The sequence below is a fragment of the Orycteropus afer genome, unplaced genomic scaffold (assembly GCF_000298275.1).
Source record: "Orycteropus afer afer isolate SDZICR_OR568_19922 unplaced genomic scaffold, OryAfe1.0 scaffold00077, whole genome shotgun sequence".
Classification (NCBI taxonomy): Eukaryota; Metazoa; Chordata; class Mammalia; order Tubulidentata; family Orycteropodidae; genus Orycteropus; species Orycteropus afer.
In genome coordinates, this window is record NW_006921664.1 from 3,155,405 (window position 1) to 3,182,832 (window position 27,428).

The 27,428-nt window shown below is 37.4% G+C and overlaps 1 protein-coding gene across 1 annotated transcript in view; it reads left to right on the forward strand.

Annotated features, from left to right (window-relative positions):
• EGFR (epidermal growth factor receptor) overlaps nt 1–27,428 on the forward strand; it is a 266,434-nt gene that overhangs the window by 170,760 nt on the left and 68,246 nt on the right. Inside the window, exons 2-8 of the mRNA XM_007941229.2 lie at nt 12,308–12,459; nt 14,048–14,231; nt 16,560–16,694; nt 21,277–21,345; nt 22,449–22,567; nt 23,974–24,115; nt 25,753–25,869. Of these exons, the coding sequence (XP_007939420.2) occupies nt 12,308–12,459; nt 14,048–14,231; nt 16,560–16,694; nt 21,277–21,345; nt 22,449–22,567; nt 23,974–24,115; nt 25,753–25,869 (918 nt within the window). The remainder of the gene's footprint in view (nt 1–12,307; nt 12,460–14,047; nt 14,232–16,559; nt 16,695–21,276; nt 21,346–22,448; nt 22,568–23,973; nt 24,116–25,752; nt 25,870–27,428) is intronic.

Below are 27,428 nucleotides of genomic sequence, written 5' to 3' on the forward strand. Positions count from 1 at the left end.
CATAACAACAACAACAACAATGGATAATGATTGCAAGCATTTCTCCTTGTGAATGTTGGCCTTGCTAGGGTTTGAAATACTGGTGGCATAGCTTCCAGTATCACAGCAACACATAAGTCACCACAGTACCACAAAGTGACAGAGAAGTGGTAGCTACTGTTTAGCCTTTAGGATTCAATAAGAAATACTCAAGCTACATACAAGTCTGTATCTATATAAAAAATTTGCTTTCCTCCATATGAATTTTTTTCAATATATATGACCTTATCTTTAACCTGAAAGTCTTTGGGTCAAATATTTGTTCATGTCCACTGCCGATTTTTTAATTGGATTGTTTGTCTTTTTGTTGTTGAGGTATTGACATTTTCTATAAATTTTAGAGATTATTCCCTTGTCTAATATATCATTGCCAAAAATATTCTTCCAGTGTGTAGGTTCTCTTTTCACCTTTTTTGTGAAGTCTTTTGATGTACTTTTTACTTTCTTCATTTACATGCGCTTGATGTCATTCTACAACTCATCGTGTCTTTAAGGATAATTAGTGTTTAATGCATCAAATCTGTTCTTGAATTAGTCTCTAAATTCAGGTGGGATATATTCACGGTTGTACTTTGGTTCTCATGAACTTGTTTGAATCTTCTTTAGTTTCAACTTGTACTTGCATATGAAGAGCTGATGGTCTGTTCCACATTTGGCCCCTGGCCTTGCTCTGACTGATGATATTGAGGTTCTCTCTCATCTCTTTCCACAGATGTAGTCAATTTGATTCCTGTGTATTCCATCTTGAGAGGTCTGTATATATAGTCAGCATTTATGTTGTTGATAAAAGGTATTTCCCATGAATAATATTCACATTAGCTGGTCTTCCTTGTAGTTATATTATCTTATCACTGACAGCATTGTACTTCAAGATGGATCTTGAAAAGTTATTTTTTACGATGAATGTGATGTCACTCCCTTCCATTTGTCATTCTTGGCATAGTAGACCAAATGATTATCTGATTCAAAATGGCCAGTACCACTCCATTTCAGCTCACTAATGCCTAGGATATCTATCTTCAAGCCTTTTGACAACTTCCAATTTTCCTAGATCATACTTTGTACCTTCCACAAGCCATTTATTAATAGTTGTTTACGGCTATTTCTTCTCATTTTGAGTCATGCAACATTAGCAAATGAATGTCCCAGGTGTTTTATTCCATCCACGTCATTAAGGTCGACTCTACTTTGAGTAGGCAGCTCTTCCCTAGTTATATTTTGAGTGACTTCTAATCTGAAGGACTCATCTTCCTACACTATATCAGACAGTGTTCCAGTGCTATTCATAAGATTTTGACTGGCCAGTTTTTTAAAAGTAGATTGGCAGGTCTTTCTTCTTAGTCTGTCTTAGTCTGGAAGCTCCACTGAAACCTGTCTACCACAGTTGACCTTGCCACCACAGTATCTTATTTAGCCTTCAATATTCAATAAGAAATACCCCAGCCCATGCAAGTCTATACCTATATTAAAAAATTTCCTTTCTTCCATATGAACTTTTGTTTGATACATATGACCATACCTTCAATATATAGGTACTCAGTGTGTTGTTAGGCTCATAATATATACTCAGTAAGTCTACAGGCATACTTCATTTTATTATGCTTTGCTCTACTGCACTTCACACATACTGCATTTTTTACCAATTGAAGGTTTGTGCCATCCCTACATTGAGCAAGTCTCTCAGTACTACTTTTCTAACAGCATATGCTCATTTCATGTCTTTGTGTCACATTTTGTTAATTCTCACAATATTTCTTGATTTTTCATAATGCTATTGCAAACTTAATAGATGACCATATAGTGCAGAAATAATTTTTATATGCACTGGGAACCCAAAACATTCATGTGACTCACTTTATTGAGACATTTGGTTTGTTGCAGTGGCCTGGAACCAAACCTGCAGTTTTTCTGAGTTATACCTATGTATTGGATTGAATGGATAAAAAATTTAAATTCTTATAGAATTTAGACTTTCTGGAGCCATGGAGGGTAGATGAACCCTGAAACTCTTGTCCTAAGATAATCTTTAAACCTTAAACAAAAATATCCCCTGAAGTCTTCTTAAAATTGAATAATAGTTTAGCTTACGTGGTTAAAAAAAAAAAAAAAAATCTGCCTTGAGCATTATGCTATTTTAGGGACTATGTATATGGGATCAAATTGACAACAGCAACTCAAAAGATAGGTACCTCAGGAGGCAACAAGTTTACGCTAATGGGAGAGGAACTCAGAAAAGTTGGCAGAGATTGGTTGCACAACTTAAAGAATATAATCAATGTCCCTAAATTGTACATGTACAAATTATTGAATTGGACTATGTTTTTCTGTGTATATTGTCAACAACAAATCTGAAAAAAAAATCATGGGTATTACTTTCTAAAGTCTTTTTTAGTCCAAATCAATTTCTAATTAATTAATTTCTGATTTACTAGCTATTCTAGTACCCATACCAAATAGATTGCCCTGTGATTTAAGATTATTGATTTTAATTTTTAGGACCAATCGTTGGACAACATAATATAGTAATGAAAATTCATATCTCTTATTCTAGAATTTAAACTATCCATAATTTCAACACAACCCGTCAAATCTGCTCAATCCTTTAACAACAACAACAAAAAAAAAGATCAATGAAAAAAAATTGTTTGCTGATGTAATTGAACAGGCACACCCAGCAAAGATTGCAATGGTTTGGTTGCTGTTAATAGTACTTCATAATTCCATAATTCATAAATTTGGCTTGCAATTGTTTTTAATGATTAGGAGAAGGATAAGGATGGAAATCAACCAGGTTTTGTGTTCTGTTCCTCAACTCAGAATTAAAAGATTTACTATCTTAAAGACTTCTGCTTTTTAATTTGAGTTCCTTTCATCCACAGCTGTGTTGGGCATGCCAAAGCTTGGCATGTTTAGTCTAATAGGCATATTATAGAGTCCATGGCAAATTTTCAGATATTTAAGATTTTTGAGTGTTATATGTACAATTTCTAAGTTTGAACGTAAATTCAATCTCAGTTTAAAACATATTTTCTGATGCCTACCAAATAAGAACTATTGGTTATGAAACCAAATACAATTCAATAAAATAGATAAAGGAAAGGAACCACTGAAAAAAACAAAGTTCTAGAAAATGCTGAAAAATGTTTTTCACAATTATAAGTCCTTTCCCCTTCCCCAAAAACATTGATTAAACCTGCAATGAAGATTTAAATACTACTTTCTGTTTACTTTCATTGTTTTTCCAATTACTTTCATTATGATGCACAAGCATAGATTTTCTACTTTTCTAGTATTACAAGTGACTGTGTGGGCTGAGTAGGCTAATCTACTACTGTAATCACAATTTATAACATTGATTCTATGGGATAAACTTTTTATGTGTTTTCCAGAACCAATATATTAATGTATTTATAGATTTAAAAAAAAAAAAAAGTAATTTGAAAACTTTCAAGTGAAATATCTATCTCTTTGTAGTATGTGGTGTTTCTAATAGTTGCATATGCTGCTACTTTGAGGTATAATGAGAATAAAATAAACTATGACTAACTCACCCTTCTAATATATTCTGTAGATATTTTTATTATTATTAATGTGCAAACCCCCCAACCACTCCTCAGAAGGAAGGTTGGCAATCAATCTACTTCTGTAGTGATACCACCTCAGAAACTCAAGGAGGGGTCGCTATGAGTCAGATCCAACTTGACAACAGTGAGATTGTTTTTTTTATTTTCTTTTTTGGTATTCTAATTTTTAAAGCACTTTCACCTTGTCATTAAATGGACACAGCACAAAACTTTAGAGAATCTTAATATCTACATGTATCAGTTCTTCATTTAAAAATTATCCTATCCTTCCTTTGGAGCTCTTGTAGTGTAGTGCCTAAGGCATTTGACTGCTAATCAGAAGGTTGGTGGTTCCAACCCACAAGCCACTCCATGGAAGGAAGACTGGACAATCTATTTTCGTACAGATTTACTGCCTTGGAAACCCAGTGGGGGTCGCTCTCTGTCGGAATTGACTCAATGGCTGTGAGTTTGGTTTTAATCCTCCCTTTGGCCTTGTTCAACACATATTCTTATAAATTATTATAAAGTAATACATATTCAAAACAGAAAACTTGTTAAGTGCAGAAACCATGAAGACAGAAATAAAAACAACACCCATAATACTATTACTAAGAAATGACAATTGTCAACAACTTGGCGTATTTTCTTCCTTCTTATTTCTCCCATTTTAGCGTAGTTGACATTGTAATATACATTCATGTATATATTGAAATTACCAAATTTCAGTTAGGCAAAAACATATATATAAATTCTGATATCATGAAATCTCTGGCAAACTCTAAGTGTTCTTTTCTCTATATGTTTTAAAATCCATTTTTATTTGATATTGCCTTAAATTTTTTCAGCATAAAAGTGGGGAAAATGTTTTTATTGCTTGTATGACTCAATCAAATACATTGTCTAGGTTAGAAAGATTTGATTTAATTTATGGTAAAATGTACAAAACGAAACATTTGCCATTTTAACTGGTTTTATAGAGTACAATTTAGTACCATGAATTACATTCATCATGTTGTACAACCATCACCACTGCCCGTTTTCAAATGTTTTTCTTCCCCTAAACAGATAACTTGTTGCTGTTGTTGTTGTTGTTATGTGCCATCAAGTTGGACCCAACTCATAGTGACCCTTCCTTGGGTTTCCAACGTGGTATCACTACGGAAGTAGATTGCCCGACCTTCCTTCTGAAGAGTAGCTGGTGGGTTTGAACTGCCAGCCTTCTGGTTAGCAGTCAAGTGCCTTAGGCATTTTTTAGAACCCTTTAAAAAATAATTCCTCATTTTTCCCTTTTCTCAGCCCCCAGCAACCACTAATAAACTTTTCTTTCTATGTATTTGTCTATAGGTTAGAATGACTTTACAGTGATTAACCAGAAAATTGTGAGGACTGTCAGTCTATATTATGTCTACTGACTACCCCTTCTCCATCAGACATTTGGAAAGCAGAAACACAAAGAAATCTAAGACTTTGATCACCTAAACTCATGCTTTCACAACTAAAATATAAATACAATCACACGTGTACACAAATCACAGCTGTCAGTGAATCTGAGATATATATGCTGGCCAGGAATTGGACACAAGGGATGCATGAGATTCAGAGTGCCTCCTATAAAGCTTATTAACATAACATATGATTAGAGGTAGTGGTAAATGCTAGGAAGAAAGGAAGGCAGAGTACTGGGACAGAATGCAATAAAACCTACTTCTGCTAAAGTGGTTCCAGAACAGCCTTTTCTAAAGAGATAGAAATCTTAGAATCTTAATGATAAAATGGAGGCAGACATGCCAAGATCTAAGGTGGAGTGGAAGAATATTCCTACTTGAGAGAAACAGGAGAGTATAGCTGGGACAGTGAACCAGGGAAAGAGTGGCTAAGAAAAGGTAAGCTGTCCGACACATAGAGCTTCATAAGTGGCAGAGAACGGTTGGGACTTAATTCTAATTATACTGGGAAATATTTGGATAATTTCAAGCCAAGCAGTAGTATGATGTGATTTATGCTTTTAAACAGAATGCTGTGTGGAAGGAAAATGGGACAAAGATAGAAACAGTGATAACTTAGGAGGTCAAAGGGAGGAATTTACAAGAGCCTGAGTATTTAGGCATCCATTTATGTGTATTTGAGAAATCAACAAATTAAAACAATTATAAATTTACTTAGGCAATTCCAAAAGCACCTAAGTGGTTTGAGACAAATCTGGAGAAACTTGTTTTTATGTTGTATCTTAATCAGTAAGACAAATTTGTCCAGGCTTATGGGGAAACTGAGGTGTACACACCCATCATGGCATAGGAAGGTCATAGGCCTTAACCCATGAAATCAGGGAACTTTAAAGATTTAAAGGAAGCAGATTGTTTTTATTTGAAGTGATTATAAAATAGAGGTTATCTTGACACAGAGAATAGCCAGACTGTTGGTCAGCCCTAGATATCTAAGGATAATACACAGAAAATAACCCATAACTTGATTGCCTGAATCTCACATTAACAGATAATTGCAGCCCAGCAAAACAGATAAATCACAGACACTATGCTCTGAAATAACTTTATACAGAAGGGTAGTACCGTGCCATTTATATGAAGTTCTAAAGTACACAGGACTATTCTATAGTGAACAAAATCAGAACAGTGGTTGACTCTAGAGTTCTTGTAATGTTCTATATCATGGGAGGTGTTAGGTTAAACAGATGTGTGGTACACTTAAGACTGATCATTGCACTATAAATGTTACCTCAAAATAAAAAAGAAAGAAAGAAAAGAACTGTGATGTGGAACTGTAGTCAATGATATACCAGGCTAAAGTGTACTAACTTTTGAACTTTACTTTAAAATATATTAAAGAATTAATATGGATAGTTGTATGATCAAATGAATATAGTAAAATACTAATGTGGTGGCTATAAAGATGTTCAGTGTACAGTTCTTTCAGCTTTTCTATACATTCATAAATTTTCCAAATAAAATTTGAGGACAGTAAGCTAAATGTTTTGCAGAGCCTTCAATAGGATCTGCTGCTCGTGATTCAGTAGCATTTGCCATCATCTTTAGAAGAGGTAGAGCAAATCTCTAGCATATTTTTTTTAATAGAGCTTGACAAAATTACTTTGTCTATTTCAGATGTATAGTCTATAATTATTATTAAATTTATCATTGAATAAATTGCTTAATCTAATCCTAAATGCCTACTTTTATGAATTCTTAAAGTACAATGTGCTTCTTTTTCTCTTTTTTCTAATTTGATGATTATCTTACGAAGTAATTCTCTTTAACATCTTGTATTTGAGCAAGCCTATATGTGCATAGGAGCTCTGGTAGCATAGTGCCTAAGGCACTTGACTGCTCACCAGAAGGCTGGCGGTTCAAACCCACCAGCCACTCCTCGGAAGGACGGTTGGGCAATCCTACTTCCGTAGTGATACTGCCTCGGAAACCCAAGGAGGGGTCGCTATGAGTCGGGGCCGACTTGATGGCAAACAACAACAACAACAACAACATGTGTGCATATCCAAATATCTCCCATTTAGCCAATAGTTATGGCAAATACACATCAACTATGTGAAGAGGAACATGGTATCAGGATTGCAAGAAGACTCATTAACAACCTGCAATATGCAGAGGACACAGCCTTGCTTGTTGAAAGTGAAGATGACTTGAAGCACTTACTGATGAAGGTGGAACAGTACAGTCTTCATTATGGATTATACCTCAATGTAAAGAAAATGAAAATCCTCACAACTGGACCAATAAACAGCATCATGATGAAAGGAGAAAAGATAGAAGTTGTCAAAGATTTCACATTACTTAGTTTCACAATCAACACCAATGGAAGTAACTGTCAAGAATTCAAACAACATATTGCACTTGGCAAATCTGCTGCAAAAGACCTCTTTAAAGTGGTGAAGAGCAAAGATGTCTCTTTGAAGACTAAGGTGCACCTAACCCCAGCCATGGTATTTTCAGTTGCCTTATATTCATGTGAAAGCTGGACAATGAACAAGGAAGACTCAAAATGAGTTGATGCTTCCAAGCTGTGGTGTTGGTGAAGGTACCATGGACTGCCAGAATAACTAAAAAATCTGCCCTGGAGGAAGTGCAGCCAGAATGCTCCTTCGAAGCAAAAATGGCCAGACTTCATCTCACCTACTTTGGTCACCTTGTCAGAAGGGACCATTCCCTGGAGAAGGATATCATGCTTGGTAAAGTGGAGAGTCAGCGAAAAAGGGGAAGACCCTCAACAAGATGGACTGACATAGTGACTGCAACGATGGGCTCAAGGACTATGGGGCTGGCACAGGACCAGACTGTGTTTCATTCTGTTGTACATAAAGTCACTATGAGTTGGAGCCAACTTGACAACACCTAACAACAATGAGGTCCTATAACATCTGTCCAGATGTACCATATATTGTATTACTGGCACTATTCTCAGCAGTTAACTTCATACAATAAAAGCCAACAAAACGCATATATTCATTCAATTTTCAAAACAATTCTGGGAAATAAATATTATTTTTCCCTATCTTGTGGTGGTGCAGTGGTTTAAGCACTCAAATGTGAACTGAAAACTCAGCAATTTGAACCAACCGGCAACTCCATGGGAGAAAGATGTGGCAATCTGTTTCTGTAAACGGACTCAGAACCCCTGTGGGACAGTTCTCTGTCCTGTAGGGTTGCTATGAGTTGGAATCAACTCTACAGCAGTGGGTTTAGTTTTGGTGTGATATTTGTGGAAAGAATGGGGCAGGGAACTTAGGAAAGTAATTCAGGGTCACTCAATGAAGGCGTGGTTAAACAAAACTTTCCTCTTGGATTAATTTTAAAAATAATAATAGCTCTTGCTCTTTGCTGTTCTGTCTTAAATCTGAAGTTTGTGATTGTAATTTTAAAAATAATTGTACTTATATCAGTGGCCTCACATTCAAATTTTATCATTGCATTATTTTTGTAATGTGAGAGACTCAGTTTAATGATGAAGCCATGATTATACTTCGTTTCACTCACAAAATCTAGGCCAAGTCATCTGATAGACTTATCTCCTGGGTATGTAGCAGGAGAAGGCCTCAGAAAAAAACAACCTTAAAATGATTTCCTTTGATGCTTTAGAAATTAACCCTAGAATAGGATTCAAAATAGATTTACCTTATACTGGATCAAATAGTATATCAACTGCTTTTTTTATTCTGAAGAATAGATATATTAGGCAGTTGAACATTTAGGTTTTTGCAATCTTTTGCCTTTATCAAAAATGAAGATAATTAGCAGCATGGTACATGCACCTTTTTTATAGTTAGGATCTGTTTCCTCAAAATAAGGAGCTCTGTGACACTGTGATTAAAGCATTGGGTTAATAACCAAAAAGTCGTCAATTTGAACCCACCAGCCACACTGCAGGAGAACGATAAGGCAGTCTGCTTCTGCAAAGATTTATGGCCTTGGAAACCCTCTGAGGGCAGTTGTACTTTACCCTATAGTTCTACCCTATTGGGTCACTATGAGTTAGAATCGACTCGATAGCAGTGGGTTTGGTTTGGGTTTTGCTTCCTCAGGATAGATTTTCTGATGTACAATCATCATGATGTAGAATTTGAATATATTTTTTGTTTCCATAAGTTGTCAAGGTACCTTCCCAAATGTTTCTTTTTTAATTTTTTTATTGTGATTTGGATGCAGATTTACAAAGCAGATTCATTTTACACTCAACAATTCATATACATTTTGTTTACAACAGCATTGATTACAATCCCCACAATGGAACAGCTCTCCTCCCACCTCCTCCCTGTGCATAGCCCAGAATGTTTTAATAAATAAATAATGTATAATGTTTGTATTACATTCCAGATCAAAATCTTTTTTCTGAATATAAGATAAAGTGTTGTTGTTGTTATGTGCCATCGAGTCAGACCCGACTCATAACGACCTCTCCTTGGGTTTTCGAGGCTGTATCACTACGGAAGTAGATTGTCCAACTTTCCTTCCAAGGAGTGGCTGGTGGGTTTGAACCACCAGCCTTCTGGTTATCAGTCAGGTGCCTTAGGCACTACACTACTAGAGCTCCTAAGACAAAGTAACTCATGATAATTGTAGACAATATAAGTTTCTGATAAATATTCATCAAATAATTCAGGTGCCCATTTATTAATTTTGGAATGAATGAAAGCACAAGTGAAAAATTTTTTAAGTGACCTTTTTGTTCTATAATTTAAACAACTAAGCTTAAACAGGATGTTTTCCTTTATTTTACTGACAAAGTTATTTCCTCATTCATTTAATAATGAAGATTCTTTGGTTCAGCTAAGAAAGTTAACAGTTGATGGCCTTGAACGTTTTAAATGACAGCAACTCCCACTCTCTTTGTTTTCTTCCTTTATGTATTGAAGAAACTCTTATGAAACCAGTTTCAACCCTAAATTGAGTCCATTCTGGTCACCTGGTTGGCTCAACTGGCATGACCAATCCTTTTGACTCCTCAGACCACAGTCAATCATTTATACTGGAAGTTAGCAAGAGAGCAATTCTCAAAACCACAGGATGTCAACTCAGCAGATTTTGTTCCCAGTTGTGCCAATGGAAAAGTCACACATTATTGTCAAAACAAAACATCTGTATTAATGGTGGCATCTTTAAGGACTTTAGAATTGGGAAATTGCATGCAGGGCAGCCACCTGCATACAGCGTTCCAGTGTGAGCTCACAATCAAAGCAGCTCTTACTCCTCTGTAGCAGATGGCCACCAATTGTCTAGGTCAATCCAGAGTTACGGTTAGCAGAATTATGGAATCCTTCTGCCCCAGGCACAAGCAAATAGAGACTCCATCTTTTTTGGACTCTCATATTCCCATTGAGGGTCTCGCTACATCAGGTTTGAATGAGCACATAAAAGGGAAGAAGAGGGAAATCCCCAAAGCTTTAAAGAGGATGTGGAGATTGCTTCATATTTACTGTTTGTGTAAGTGCTTCAGGTCCAACCTGCTGTGTCTGGACATGCACCTCATTTCTGCGGCACCATCATGCCCAGAGCAGACAGTCCAATGATGCGCTTTAGAATAATTCCCATAGGGGGAGAATAAAGAAGCCTATAAAACAGAAATGATATTTAGAAAGAGTTCCTGAGGAAAGTACCTGCTTATTGACTTTGGCCTTATTTTTATGTCCCACCTGGTTCCTCAGATTGCAGTAGTGCCTTACAGACAAAGAAGATTGGCCAGGTCTGAATCTAATGTCTCAAGCCAGAGGTTGTAATTCTTCACTCTTATGATAATTTTGGTTCAAAGTAGAGTCCTTTAACAAGCTCCCTGCTTCAAAAGTCCCAACAAACCTCTTTATTTTGTTATGCTTGCCTAAACATGTCTTTCAAAGAGCTACGTTTGTAAATACGATTTTCATATAACCCTCTCCTTTGATTTTAAATACAAACTACCCAAATGCGCTTCTGTAGTCAAACTTTGTCCCCTAATTTAAAGTGTATTCTTGGATTAAGTTGGATACATTAAAATGTTAGGGAGTTAAGACTATCCCGGTTGTATCCTGGCAGGTGATACAAAACAATGCACCTACTCCTGTGCTCTGGATGGATTAACACAAAGTGTGGCCAAACAGAAGGACATATTGGTTTCTCAGTAGCTGAGCCTGTTTTCAGTATTTAGATATTTTATAATTAACCTTAGACTATTTTCTTCAATGCATTTTTGGTTTAGAAGACTATTTTTAAGCTCTAGCAATGTAGGGTTTTTAATTTACCCTTTTGTCATTGATTTAAGGTTTTACACTGTTGTGGTCAGAAAATATCCCCCTAGTGCATATTATATTTGTAAATATTCTTTGGACATGCAATGATGTGACATGCTATCTTTTTGTAAAGGAAAAATTTCATTTTATAGCTGTTAATTAAACCTTGGAATTATATTAGGAGCTCTGGTGGTGTAGTGCCTAAAGCATTTGACTGCTAACCAGAAGGCTGGCGGTTCAAACCCACCAGCCACTCCTCTGAAGGAAGGTTGGGCAATCTACTTCTGTAGCAATACCACTTCAGAAACCCAAGGAGAGGTTGCTATAAGTTGGACCCGACTCTATAGTAATGAGTTTGGTTTTTTGGGTTTTTTTTTTCTTTCTTTTGTAACTGTATTATTAAAATGCCCTATGATATTTACCTTTGTGTGTGTGTGTGTGTGTGTGTGTGTGTGTGTGTCTACTGGCATTCCTATAAATGTATCCTATCTTAAAGACTTTCACAGAATTTTCATTGATTTTTTTCTTGAATTTGTAACACTTTTTTGTGTGATTGATATAATGCAATTTCACACATTATAGGGATGAGCTTTTCCTTATTAAGGAGCTGGTGGTGCAGTGGTTAAAGCATTGGGCTGCTAACCAAAACGTTGGCAGTTCAAACCCACCAGTTACTCCATGTAAGGTGAGGCACTCTGCTTTTTAAAGATTTACAGCCTTTGAAACCCTATGGGGCAGTTCTACTCTGTCCTATGGGATCTCTATGAATTGGAATCAACTCAGTGGCAATAGGTCTTGAGTATTTCTTATTATGAATGGCATCATATATATTTTGCCTTGAAGTGTCCTTCCATCAGAATTAATATAATATGTCATTAAAGTTCACCAAGTTACTTGAAGTTTATGAATATTGCTTAGTTTTTGTTTTGCTACTTCACTCAGCATTTTACATCGTTATCTTTTTCCTTTGTTTCAGTTTGCCAAGGCACAAGTAACAAGCTCACTCAGCTGGGCACTTTTGAAGATCACTTTTTGAGCCTGCAGAGGATGTTCAATAACTGTGAAGTTGTCCTTGGGAACCTGGAAATTACCTATGTGCAGAGGAATTACGACCTTACCTTCTTAAAAGTTAGTTCACTGAATTTTTATTTTCCTACTAGAAGTAAATATAAGTAGATAAAGACCTTGGTAGAATTTAATTTTAAGTGTATCTGCTTTTGCTATAACAATTATGAGTTCTGGTGGCATAGTGCCTAAGGCACTTGACTACTAACCAGAAGGTTGGCAGTTCAAACCCATCAGCCACTCCTCGGAAGGAAGGTTGAACAATCTATTTCCATAGTGATACAGCCTTGGAAACCCAAGGAGGGGTCACTATGAGTTGGAGATGACTCAATGGCACATAACAACAACAACAACATGGAACTAGAGATGACAATTTTATGAGAAGGCCACTTTACAAGCTAGTGACAAGTTAATAGCTAGAAAAAAGTATCAAAGAGAAGCAAGCTAGTCTGGCATTCCAGTATCATCATAGACTCTGATATCAATCCCTTAGCCACTGCTTCAGGTAGTGATGTGCTGGTAAATGAGCAAATATTGTATTAGTCCGTTATTGTAAAAGTTAAGGAAATGTTTATATATTGGAGGACATTTTCTTTGTTGGTTACCAGGGGTGGGAGGGAAGGGGAGGGAATGCTGTTAGATAGATAGAGATAAATATTGATTTGGGTGAAGAGAAGGGCAATGTACCAAATGTGAGTGACCAATATGGCAGCATTGAGGATGAGAAAGACAGAGAGAGTTACATGGGCAGTACAAACAACAAATATGAACCCCTTTGTAAATACAATACTGAGTTGTTAATGAAAGCAAACATGGGTATAGGGACGGATAGACGGGTGAACAAGCTAAACAATTATGTATGTCTAAATGGAGAGTGTATCCAAGATCATATACAGGGTTGGCAGACAATGGGCCTCTCGAAGAGTATGAAGGGATGAACACTGGGAGGAGGTAACTATGGGGAGGAAGTGGGAGGGGAGCTGCTGCATTGTAAATTTTGGTCAATGACATGAGACAAAGTATATGTGAACTGCTGTATGAAAAGTGAATTTACTCTGTAAATCTTCACCCAAATCCTAATAAAAAAAAAAATAAAAATAAAAAAAATAAAAAATAAGCCCTGCTTTGTAGCATTCGCCAATTTCTTCAGTGTAAATACTCCCGGCATAGCTGATTTCAAGTTACCCAGATTTTAACAACCAGTTTATAAAATTTCTGATTATTTAACAGCAAGCTCTAGTGAGCCAGAAGGCACTGGTTCTGAAAGCTTCAGAGTTTGGTGATAGTTGCACACTGATTAGATTTTCTTGGTCTTCTTCTGAATTTTGATTTTTTGAAATAAGGAAGCATGCAAGACTGAAACAAAATAATTAGTAAAACGTTTCTATTTCACCTAAGTGTATTGAACACCAAGTGAAATGAAGTTACCACATTTCTAAATAATGAACCTTAGCCTTTATGAATGCCAGAGGATTTCAAAAGTGTAGAAATAATTGTAAATCTTGTCACCTCCCTTTCCACCATTTAAATTGTCTGCATGCTTTAGGTTTTTAGCCACATGTATGCATTACCTTTCAGTCTGGCCCTCTCCTGACCCCTTTTAATCCTTGTATTTTTACTCATGAAAACATGTTCACATTTTATCTCTTAGACCATCCAGGAGGTTGCTGGCTATGTACTCATTGCCCTAAACACAGTGGAGAAGATTCCCTTGGAAAACCTACAGATCATCAGAGGAAATTTACTCTATGAAAACACTTATGCCTTGGCTGTTTTATCCAACTATGGTGTAAATAAAACCGGAGTGAAGGAGTTGCCCATGAGAAACTTACAGGGTGAGGACTCGGGGATAGGGAGTTTATAAATGTAGAGTGACTGATGACACTCCTCACCCTTTTCCCTATGAACTTTTCGTATTTCTCTACTCTACTATAGATGAGACTCTCATTCATCAATATATATGTTTTGAGAGCCAGCAGTGTGCAAAATACAAACAGGTTGGACTTACTAAGAAGATGAATGATGATAGGATAGGAATGGAAGATATAAGCCAGGTCTCAACTCTCCCAGGGATACAGAAAAATATCCAGAGAATTAGTAAGAAATGGAAAAGACTCTGGGAGTAGAAAGTATGGCCAGATGGCCTGGAAGTGGAATCAGAGAGAGTAACTGCCAACTTTATTGCTTAGACTTCATGTATAAAGGACACACATCAAAGAATAACCCACATTTGTGACAGTTTCAAGATCCCAAACTAGGGAATAGGAAGTTCAGGGTGGTACTGGGTCTCTGCCCCCAGAACCTTCACTCTGCCCTTGTGCCATACAGTCCTGATCAAGGAGAGACTACATAGCAGAGGGATTTGTATTTGGAAGTGTGAGGAGGTTCACAGGTAGATGATGCTGAGATCTGGACCATGCATCCAAAGACTAGACTAGAACCAGCCTGACACTCCTCTGGTTTGGCTCTTTGGTTTTGCTGTTCTACAGAATTTCCTTAGGAATCTTCACTCACCACTGTAACTGCTCAAGGCACCCATGCATACGTTTCTGGATTTATGTGAATACTAATTTGGGTTATACACGCATTTGGTGTAATGGCCTGTTAAGTATATTCAATCTGCCCCTCTCTGACTGTTTTGCCTCACAACCCTATCATAATAAGAGAGCAGCATGTGGTTAAAAGTGTGTATTCTGGAGCCAGACTGTCTGGGTTCCAGCCCCAGCTCCATCGCTCACCAGCCAAATGGCCCTGGAGCAGTTATTTAATGTCTCATTGTCTCAGTTTCCGTATCTTCAGAAATGAGGATAATAATGGCAACACACCTCCTGAGCTGTTGAGAAAATTAAGTGACTTAATATAGGTAAAGCATTTAGAAGCTGTTTCTATTGTTTTGCTACTATCCAAAGCTGAGATTTTATAAATCCTAATTGTTTAATATCATGCTATTAGTCATTAAACTATCCCAGTGCCTGCCACATGGTAAACATTCATGAAATGTTGAAAGTAAAAATGAAGAATTGACTACCCTCTTTCTCTTCTGAACTAAGCAAGACGTGGCAGCTGAACCCCCTCCACCTTTGCTCCCCATGTACCTTCTTACATAGCTAACTGTAAATGTTGTGTAAGGCTCCATCTTTGATTCTTCCATCTTTTTCTTTCTCGGCCCGCCATCTGTTCTCCTAATTGTATTGACATTCCTATTCTGCGAGTCCAGTCTGACCTCTCATCAGCATTGCTTCTGCTCATCTCTGGCTCCCTAATTAATGCTTTCACTCCATTGCCTAGCTCTTGTTGCTGCCTCTACAGCCCCTCTCTGTCTGGCATCCGAAGTTCTGCAATTGGCCCTTTCTGACCTACAAGCCTTCCTCCCACTCTTCTTTATTCTCCACTGTCCATGGAATAACCCATCCTCTTTCTCAACTCTCTATGCCTTTGTCCTCCTGCAGTGACCTCACTTCTTTATTCTTCTCACATATGTGCTTGTCAGTGGTCGGGGAAATCTCATTTCTTTTCAACAGCCTAGCAGATCTTACCAGGGAGAATTCTTCCATCTTCCCATTGGTACTTTGTACTTAGTTTACATCCATCCCCTGCCTGTGGGATGCTGGGCATTATCTAATATATCTGAGGTTGCTATTTCTATGTTTAGATTACAGGTAGTCATTGGACAATTGTGAGGAGTAACTAAGATAAAACTTATAAATCAATTGGCACAGTCTCCAGCCCATACATGGCCAGCCTACCATGTGTCCTAGCCTTTTGTGGGCATGCGATTGTTCCATTGTGTGGCATGTCTGTGTTCCCCCATGTGTGGCAGGTCTTAGAGAACAGGCAACGAGTCTAATTTGTCTGTGTATACTTGCCAGCCAGAGCAACAGTGTTTTGCATATCTAAGTCCTCCAGTAGGTGCATATGTTTAGTTGAATATGTGACTGATGCAACTCTCCCATTGCCCAGGCTTGAACTTTTTAATCATCTCAGGCTTTTTATATCCTCACTTCTTCCTTTGAAATAACTGTCAAGTCTTTTACTTCTGTTCTTTTCCCTTTACCACATGGGACCAGCTCCATATGACTTATGACAGTCACTGGCATAATCATTTAAAGCAGTGGGAAGTCGTGACCCCCTCCTATCCTGACTGCGGTTTCTTTCATGTGCAGAAATCCTGAGTGGTGCTGTTAGATTCAGCAATAACCCTGTTCTCTGCAACGTAGAAACCATCCAGTGGCGAGACATTGTTGACAATGATTTTATAAGCAATATGTCAATGGACTTTCAGAACAGTCCAGCCAGCTGTAAGTATTCTACAAACTCTCTCTCTGACCCCAAGGCCTATGGGGAACTTGAACTGTCAAACATATGGGTGGAGTAAGAGTGAAAAAAATATCTTTTTAAATATCTTTTTTAAGTCACATTGGTCTTTTCAAGTTGTTGTTGAGACAACTCCAACTCCTGGCAACCCCATCCGTGTGTGTCAGAGAAGAACTGTGCTCTATGTGGTTTCCAGTGGCTCATTTTTCAGTAGATTGCCAAACCTTTCTTCCAGGGTACCTCTGAGTAAAACCTGAACCTCCAACCTTTCAGTTAGCAGCTGCCCATTTAACTGTTTGCACCCCTCAAGGACTTCTTTAGATTTTAGAAGAGGTAAAAGTCTGCTTTTCATGGTCAAAGTTACTGTGCTTTGCTGGCAAAGCCTTTGTATGCCCATTGGGAAGAGCCTACTGGGGGCAGGGCAGGTGCGGGGGTCACCTGTTAGTCCTGGCCCTATGGACTTTTCCCATCTCACTTTGTGTACCTTGGCCAGACTTTTGTGTGCTTCTTACTTGCTGCCAAATTTCAAAGCAGCTCTACTTAAACATGGAGCCAAACTCTGCCCTTCTGGGGATGGATGGTGACACTCTCACTCAGCACCTCCAGCAAAATTGGATACAATGCAGGGAGGGAGTTTGTCCTATTTCCTTTAGTGCTTATGACCTACTCCCTGCTCCATTCATCAATAAGGCAGCTCATGAGAGGGAAAGTTCTGGCAAGAGTACCAGGCATTAGGTTAAAGATGAAGCACTTGTCCTACTGCCAGTACTATGCAACTTACAGTTACCAAGCATCTCTGGGTCTCAGTGGTCCTTCAACACTTCACACACAAAAAATGAACCCTACTTTGTCTGTTTTTCTACTATTCTTCAGTGGATGCATATTTGTTTTTTGGTGTCAGAGAATATGGAGCTGACATAAGTCTTCAAATCATCAACTAGAGCCTGTTTGTTCTATAAATATTTTATTTTACCTGGTACCCAGTGTCATTGCAAGAAACTACCAGATACCCATCTACTGTTTGCAAGAAACTACAAGGTTCATTTTAAGCTGTTAGATTTTATATTATCCATGAAAACAAAGTAGATTCCTTCAGCTATCTGATGGATAGTGAGGAGGTTAAGTTGTGCACATTTACATCAAAATATTGACACTCATGGAATGCTCTGAGCCTAATGGGTATTTTCCATTGAATAAGTTCTAGTGGTGCAAATGGTTAAAGTGGCTGGAGAGTTGAGTCACCCAGAGGCACCTTGGGAGAAAACCCTGCTAATCTACTTCTGAAAAAGCAGCCATTGAAAACCCTATGGAGCACAATTCTATTCTGACACACCTAGCATTGCCCTGAGTTGTAATCTACTTGACAGGCAACTGGTGGGCTCAAAGCTTATTTCCCAGCCAAACATGTAAATCAGATCAGGTGACCCAACATGTCTCTCCTACACTAACATTATTGTAACCTGGAAAAAGATCCTCCAAGAAAAGATTGGGAAAGAAGAAAGATGGACAAATTAATATAATGAACAAGGTTCAAATACACAAACCCAAGAAATATAAAGCAGTGTGGCACTAGCTTATGAACAGACAAGCAGATTAGCCCAACTAAATCAAACATCCATAAAGAAGTGACATTTTGAACAAAGAAGGGAAGAAGCCATTATTCAATAAGTTGTTCTGGAATGATTAAACAATTAGTGAAAAATTCAAAGTAACAAAACTAAAAAGGATTTTTTAGGTTAGTCATGTTGCAAAGTACAAAATCACATCCATCTACCAGTATTTTCTTCATGACTTCCCTACTACTGGCAAGCTGAGAAGCCCACATACTCCTTGTGGAAAGAGAAACATCCCCTTGCTTATAGCACTACAGGCCCCATAATACTTCTTAGTAACTTGTGTCATTTAGTCAAAAAATCCTATGAGATCATTTAACTGTTTTAAGGACACAGGATCTGAGATTCACAAAGGTTACACAATGTGCTCCAGCATTACTATATTGCTGATGTAATTTGGAATTTTAAGTTAGTACACATGGGTTTACTTGAGAGGAAATTAAATTTGTAACCTGTTCCATACACCAGAATAAATTCTAAAAATGTACTAAATATATATAAAATAAAATATTGAATATGTTTGAGTACTAGAAAGATATATAAAGATGAGTATTTACAACATCAAACTGAAGAAAAATAAAGTCAGACATTATAAAAGAAAACTGAAAAACAGTTGATGAGAAATAGGAAAATACTGTATAGTATCCAATTGCCATGAAAAGGGTTAATATCCTTGCTATATAAAACCATATAAAGTAGTCTTTGAAATCCTGAGAAAAAGATGAACCACCCCAAAAAACATGAGCCAAAGAGATAAGCAGACCACACACACACACCCATGCATGCACAGTAAGAAAGCCAAAAAATGTGATACAACATTATTTCTAAATGTAATAAAAAGAAGAACAAAATAAAATAAGAGGACATCAGTTTTGCCTTTGCCAAAGATCTGAATTCTTTCTGACATTTATACCTCTGGGTCAGCAGGGGTGTGGAGAACAGCGATTTTCATATTCTGCTTGTGGGTGTATAAATTTTGGCAATATGCATCGAAGGCCTTGAACAGGCACACCCTTGACGTATGAATTTCACTTCTAGGAATAATAGAGAAATAAATAATAGGGCAACTGGAATCATAAGGGAGGTAGAAAAATATTCTTTACAAGGGTATTTATTTCAGCCTTATTTGTAAAAATATCAGAAATAAATGATACGTCTAAAAATAGGAGATTTGTTAAATAGACTATGATATAGTCATGGCCTTAAAGATCATGTTTGGTAGAAGAATATTTAAATGCATGGAAAAATTGTCACAGCATTTTGTAAGGTTATAATAGAATGTATAGTATGATACCAATATTTATTTATGTATATATTTATATCTATATTGATTACCTCAGGGTAATTTTCATTTTTCTACTTCATGATTTTTTTTCTATTCATATTTTATATAATAAATTTCTTTTTTGTCATAGGTTAATGATAGAATTATAGGCAGAGCTTGAACTCATTGTTGGCCAATGTTTTCCCCAGTTACAGAAAGATGCCCTTAAGTATTACTATTTTAAATAATTTTTCATTTATAAATCTATGGCATACATATAGTAGAAATTTGAAAAATATGGAGAAGCATAAAAATAACTCATAATTCTTTTGTACAGAGACAACCCCTCATAACATTTTTAAGTAGTTGCTTATGCTCTTTTTTCTCTCCATCTCTTGGCCTCTCTTTCTCTCCTCACCCCTCTTCACAACATAAAGTCAAACCATCCACTTGCGTTTCCCCTTCCTGTCTTTCATGACTCCAAGGAGCACCAGTAATTGCAGTTGACTACCTTCACCCCTGGTTGTTGTTGTTGTTGTTGTTATATGCCGTCGAGTCGGCCCCGACTCATAGCGACCCCTCCTTGGGTTTCCGAGGCAGTATCACTACGGAAGTAGGATTGCCCAACCTTAGTGACTGCAAAATTCTTCAGACAGATTAGAGGGTGTCCTGGTTGACAATCATTTGGCAAATTGTCAGCTCTTCTGTTTGAAATCTAAATTCTCCCTGACTTCAGGAGACTTCAAGATGACAACTAACTCCTTTAGGTTGTTGTGTCTTCACAGTAAAAAATATCTGGAAGACTGATTTTGGTTTAACAAATTTGTAGTCAACCTGTTTTATATATATGTGTGTGTGTGTATATATATATATATACATACACACAAATATATGTGTGTATACACACACACACACACACATACACATACATATTCTGTATATATAGCACCTTGGTTTTCAGAGTTCTCAATTCAGATCAAAACAAGACTAATGAGATTGTAAACCTTTGTTGCTATAATTTATAATTGATCAATTACAAAAACTCCAAAAATTAATTGATAAGTTCATTTTAAAACAAATTTCCAGCTTGTAAATTAATAGCTGAGGTTTTGAATAATCAACAAAATGATACACGCTATCAGTATCTTCACCCTTTGCAATGCATTCTGTGCCTCTTTCTGGCTTAGAGTCCAGGAGTTTTCATTTACAGAGACTTTAGTCAGTCAGGCCAACATTTATCTTCAGACTTCAACCACCCCAGGGTGACTGATTTACCTAGTCATCCAAGACTGGGCATAGCAAGAATGTAGTAGTTGTATGCCAAAGACCCAACCAGACCCAACACCCTTAACATTATTGTGCGAAACACATGGGAAAATCTATCACTCTTCAAGCAAAATTTAAATCCTACTTTATGTGGTCTGTGACAAGAATAATTTCTTCTGCTTCAGTTTCTACAGCTGAGATATAAATAAATGTACCTGTCTCATCATTTTTTCCCCCTCATGGGCATCTTTTTAATCATCCTACAAACCAACCAACCAAGCAGTCAGAGAATAAGAACTTCAAAGACTATTCCTTGTTTCTAGAATGTTAATTTCCATAGGCAGTTGGGAATGGGGTATCAATTTCTCTTCATTACTTCCCTTCCACTGAGATGTGAATTTAATAATTACTTTTATATTTTAGGCCAAAAGTGTGATCCAAACTGTCCCAATGGAAGCTGCTGGGGTTCGGGAGAGGAGAATTGCCAGAAATGTAAGTCAGTGAGAGAATTTCTGCTAAACACATGGCCACTCTCCCTTTTTACGTAGGTGATTGCATTTGTATTCCCTTTGAAGGCTCTACAAAGCACTCTTGCTTATAAGGCCAGATGTTAGCAGTTTGTGAGTGACAGTCCTGCAAATCTCCCTGCATGCGGTTAATCCAGGAAGGGCTATTTTTAGCACTTGAGGCTGTCATAAGTAAGTGAATTCAGCTACCTCATATGCCCATCATCCTCTTCTGAACAATATGTTTGGGAGATTTTCCTGGGAATGAAAGATTTGTCTGTGTCTATATGAGTCACCAGATTTCTTATTTTCTCTCTCTTATTTATTTATTTATTTTCCTTTCTTTGGTACTCACTTACCTAGAAGCAAGAGGGTTTGGGGGTGGGACCCTTAATTAGGATAGAAAGATTAGCTTACATGTGTGGTTGTTGGTCTTCAGACTCTGTGGCCACTAATTCCAAGGACATGTAAGTTTAAGGACTGCTTGTGCTTAAGTTTAATTTTAATATGACTGTTAAGTCCTTTTAAGTATTACTTCCTGGCAGGGATTTTTGTTATTTGTATGTACTTTCCTTATTACCTAAAACACTCAGTTCCAACCTGTCTCTAATTATCTAGCTGGTCTAAAAGTCTAGACTTGATCTGGTTAGTTCTCCAAGTGACTAAAAATAAATAAGAATAGAAGGTGTAATAAGGAAGGATAATGATTTAATCTGGCTGAACATGAATATAGGGAACTTTAACAAGCCTAGAATCATTAAAGGAGCTCTGGTGGCATAGTGCCTAAGGTATTTGACTGCTAACCAGAAGACTGGAGGTTCAAACCCACCAACCACTCCTTAGAAGGAAAACTGGGAAATCTACTTCCATAGAGATACTGCCTTGGAAACCCAAGAAGGGGTTAATAGGAGTTGGAATTGACTCAATGGCAGTGAGTTTGGGTTTTTTTTTCAAGAATCACTAGATCCATCCTTCCCCCCCCCCACCTTTTCATTTACTATTTGCAAGTGCTCTGTGACATCCCTGGGAAATGGTGCCTCCTTCTTCCACTTGCTTTGCAGCTCATGGCTGATCTTTGCTGTTTTTCAGTGACCAAAACCATCTGTGCCCAGCAGTGTTCAGGACGCTGCCGTGGCAAGTCCCCCAGTGACTGCTGCCACAACCAGTGCGCTGCAGGCTGCACGGGACCCCGAGAGAGTGACTGCCTGGTAAGAAAGAGCTCTGATTAATACCATGTGTTGTCAGGTCCTGCAGCCATTACACACTACACACACCCCTTACCTGAAAGCATGGTAGAAGACTTCTCTGGCCCCAAGATTTAAAGGACTCCCTATGGGAGAAACTCGATTAGCATATGCAATAGCAGATATAGATATTGCCCTGTGCCAGGTGAAAACATGTATTTGATTACCCTATCTCCATGACGTATTGTATAATCTTTGGCAAATTATATAACTTACTGTGCCTCAGTTTCCTCATCTGACAATTGGACATTTTCAAATATCTTTGTTTCATGTGACCTAAATGGTATGACACAAATCCATAATCAGGACCATGGCATAGAATCGGCATTAAATATAAATTTTTAGTCATTAATATTTATTGTCGCCACCACTACCATTGTCATTATCATTTTCATGATGTTTATTGCATCATTTAATTCTCATTACAAATTGAGAGACTTGATACTGTATTGTTGTCGTTGTTGTTACGTGCCATTGAGTCATCTCTGACTCATAGCAACCTTATGTACAACAGAACGAAACACTGCCTGGTCCTGTGCCAGCCTCACAATCCCTACTACACCTAAGCCCATTGCTGCAGCCACCATGTCAATCTATCTTGTTGAAGGCTTTTACCTATTTCATTGACCCTCCACTTTACCCAAGCATGACATCCTTCTCCAGAGAATGGTCCCTTCTGACAACATGACCAAAGTTGATACTGTAACACCTCCTAAAATATATACAGAAATGTGAAGAGACAATTCAGAGTCACACAGATTTAAGTGTCATGGCTCGGTCTATAAGTGGATTTTCTGACCCTAATCCTTCTGCTCTTTCCACCACCTTAAGTGTTCTGTATAGCACTTAAGGCAAACCTAATATAAATTGAGTTTAAAAGTAAATTTACTCCATGGGTACTGCTGTAATGTGTGGAGTCCTTCATAATTTTATAAATTAATAAGGAAGAGATAAGTATTTTTCTGATCATAGTCATAAATTATCAGAGATAGGACAGTATTTTAAGAAAAAATATATAAAATATTTTATATAAATAACACACACATTATACACTTTTTGCAAATCATGCCATTCCTTCTTGTGTTAGTCTTCCACGCATACTATGTGCTTTATATGAATGTGCATATTATTTATGTGGGTACATTATATGCAGAAAAAATATATAGTATACTTTTAAGAGAGAGATCTTTGTGCCTCGACTGAAAGAACTTTCCTAGATTTTCCACTCTTGTTGACACCTGGATGTTAAGATCTGTTTCATAAGCTTCACAGAAGGAATTACCAATAGCACTGTGCTTCATCCATTTCAGATGCCAAGTGTCTTTGCCTACCTAGTCTGATCCCCTGGCTTGCTATTCTTCCTGTGACAGATCTGCCGCAAGTTTCGAGATGAAGCCACCTGCAAGGACACCTGTCCTCCACTAATGCTCTACAACCCCACCACATACCAGATGGATGTTAACCCAGAGGGAAAATATAGCTTTGGTGCCACATGTGTGAAGAAGTGCCCACGTGAGTTTATCTCATATAAAAAACCTTTTGACGTATCAAGTATCGGTTTCTTATTGTGTCTCCTATGTGGAACCCTGAGTGTCCCTGTCTCAGGCTGTCTCTGTGCCTTTTATGTGGTAGGTTGGTGGATTTGCCTAATTGTCAGGTGGGTAAGGGTGTGCTATCAAGTACTGAAGAGTACAGTGACATGTTGTGCAGCAAACACTGCTCACTGAGATCAGCATTGCCCCTCACAGGGTGAGGTCCATGTAGAATCTCAGGCTGTGGAGACCAGGCTGCATACCAGAAGAAGGATGCCTGCTGCTCAGCCCCACTGCACACTGAGGCCTCACTGTAGTAGTCTCTAGTATTCAGTTGTTTGCTTGCCAGCAAACCACAGTCCACTGGTCCGTTTCACTGTTTAGGTCGTATACCATACATTTATGGAATAGGACATTAGGTTACAGAATATGTCACAAGACCCACCTTCCTCAGTGCTTAAAATTCTGATGAAAGTTAGACCTCCTAAAAAAAATTGCAGAATTTTTTTGTTTTTGTTTGGGTTTGGATTTTGATTATTTTGCATCCTAGCGGTGGCTGTAGGGTATAGGGAAATGGTACATAAATTATTTCCTAATAGAGAAAGCGTAGAGTTGGTTAATTAAAGGGCATTAGAAACCAGTCTAAATAGTGAAATTAGCTATATATATATATACACACACACACACACACACACACACACACACAATTCCTATATATGTAAGAACAATTACAATGGGGAGATTTGCTCTACCACATCTGTGTCTGTGGGGGGTGGGAAACTAAATCTGTACAGAAAAAAAAAATAAATAAATACAATAAAAAGCCAATGTAAATTAAATGACAAGCTAGGTTAAAGAAAGATTTTGCCATAATGCATGACAAAGTTATAATCTTTGAGCAAAAACTTAATAGAGCTTTAATATCAACAAGAAAATACTTAAGGGCCTAACAAAATAGGAATGCTTTTTAAAGAGCAAGAAAGCAAATAGTTCATAGAAGAAAAATTATAAATGTCCAATAAATATTTTTGAGGATCTAGTTGGAGAATTCAAAACAGGCACACATAGGCGTTCCTAAAAATAAAATAGAAGTTAATACAAATAAATTAAGGATAAGGAAAACAGGATAAAGGAGAATGCCTTGGTCCTTCTAGGACCCTGCTAATGAAAGGCACCCCTGAAGAAAAAGCTGGGCATCTGCCACAAGAATGAAATGTAACAGCAGGTTCAGTGGATGAGTGGTCTTTGTTTAGAGTCAAATACGTTTTAATAAATACTTGAGCTTCAACTGTAAGTGCTGCAAATAGAACCTACAGAGAACAAATGAGCTTCAAAGAGGGGCTTTAAGCTTGTAAGAACACATGATGTTTTCTTCCGAACACTTCTATTTCCTGCCTGTGGTGAAATATCTGTTTCTCCATCTTATGGTCTAGAGTACTGGTGGGCTCTTGAAATTGATTCCTTTTCTGTTTGCAACCTTTCATTTTTTGTCTTTAAGCCAAAGGATTATGGGCCCTTTTCATCAGCCCTTTTGTATTGGGACTTGAGAACATTTGTGTGAGGCCCATGAACACCTGGTACCACTTTCACCACCTGCCTTTCATGTCTCCTCCTCAGATAACTATGTGGTGACAGACCATGGATCCTGTGTCCGTTCCTGTGGTTCCGACAGCTATGAGGTGGAGGAGGAGGGAGTCCGCAAGTGTAAAAAGTGTGAGGGGCCTTGTCGTAAAGGTAGGAAGTGATCTCAGCTCTTCTCTAGTAATGGGGCTATTATTTTGCCCTGCTACAGACCCCTCAGTTTCACACTTAGAAGAGCTCTGAATAAACTTCTTTCTTCATGTTCAGATATTTTTCTCCTTTATATCATGGGCCACACTTAGAGTATCCTCAATGCCAGTTTCACCTACTTATCTTCTATTTTCAAAATTTTGCCAAGTTTCTTTCATGCTCACCATATTTGGGTTTTCATATGTGTGTATGTGTGTATGTATGCCTGTATGTGTGTGTTTTTACTGAACCATATGACTATCATTATATACTGCCACTCTTCATTCCTAACTATGTCAACATGTATTTCCTGTAAACATGAATATTCTTCTACATAGCCGAAGACAATTTCACACGTGGGTATCTAATGTTGATTCAATATAGTTTTCTAATATTCACTATGATTTTGATTTCCCTCTAACGCTCCAATAAGTCATTTGTAATTATTTCTCATTTTTTTAGTCTTGAATCCCGTGAAGGGTCGTGGGCTTCATTTAGGTATCTTATCTCTGTGATCTTTTTAAAGAAGAGTTTCTTAGCTCTCCCCTCCCTCCACCTTTTTTTTTTTTTCTTTTTAAGATTTTCATGACATGGATTTATTTTTTTTAAATAGACTTTCTCTTTGTATAACAGTATTAGGTTTACACGTGGGAGATCAGAGGGGCAGCATTTGCACAGAAAGAAAGACAGGGAGACAAGAATGCATAGGCAAGAAGGACACAAGGAAAGAGTGACCACACAGAGGAAATGGGAGAAGAGTTGTTTTACTGCGAGGAGTGTAACCAATGTCACAAAACAAAATGTGTATGAACTGTTGAATATAAAACAAATCTCCTTTGTAAAATTTCACCCAAATCACAATAAAAAGTTTTGGATATGTCCATAGCTATGGTTTCTGAGTTATGTCATCTTGTGTATTAATAGTCGGTTGTTATTTGCTATTTTTGGTTCTCTGTTCAAAGGACTCCCTTTAGCATCTCTTGTAAGGTTGGTCAGGTATTAACAAATTCCCTTAATTTCTGCTTATCTGGAAATCTCCTAATTTCACCATCATATTGGAGGGACAGTTTTGCCGGGTATATAATTCTTGGTTGAAAATTGTTCTCTTTCAGAGTTTTATATATACCATCCCATTGCCTTCTTGCTTCCATGGTTTCTGCTGAGAAATCAGAGTTTATTCTTATTGGCTGACCTTTGTAAGTAACTTTTTGTTTTTCCCATGCTCCTTTCAGGATTCTGTCTTTATCTTTGGTTTTGATGAGTTTGGTGATGATGTGTCTTGGTGATTTTCTTTTGGGGTCTGTCCTGTTTGGGGTTCGTTGTACTTCCTGAATGGATATATCCTCATCTTTCATCATATTCGGGAAGTTCTCCTCCAGCAAATCTTGGACAATTTTCTCAGTGGTTTTGTTTTTCTCTTCCTGTTCTGGAATTCCAATTACACATAGATTATTCCTTTGATGGTATCCCACATGAACTTTAGGCTTTCTTCATTTTGTTTTGATTTTTTTTCTGATTGATCC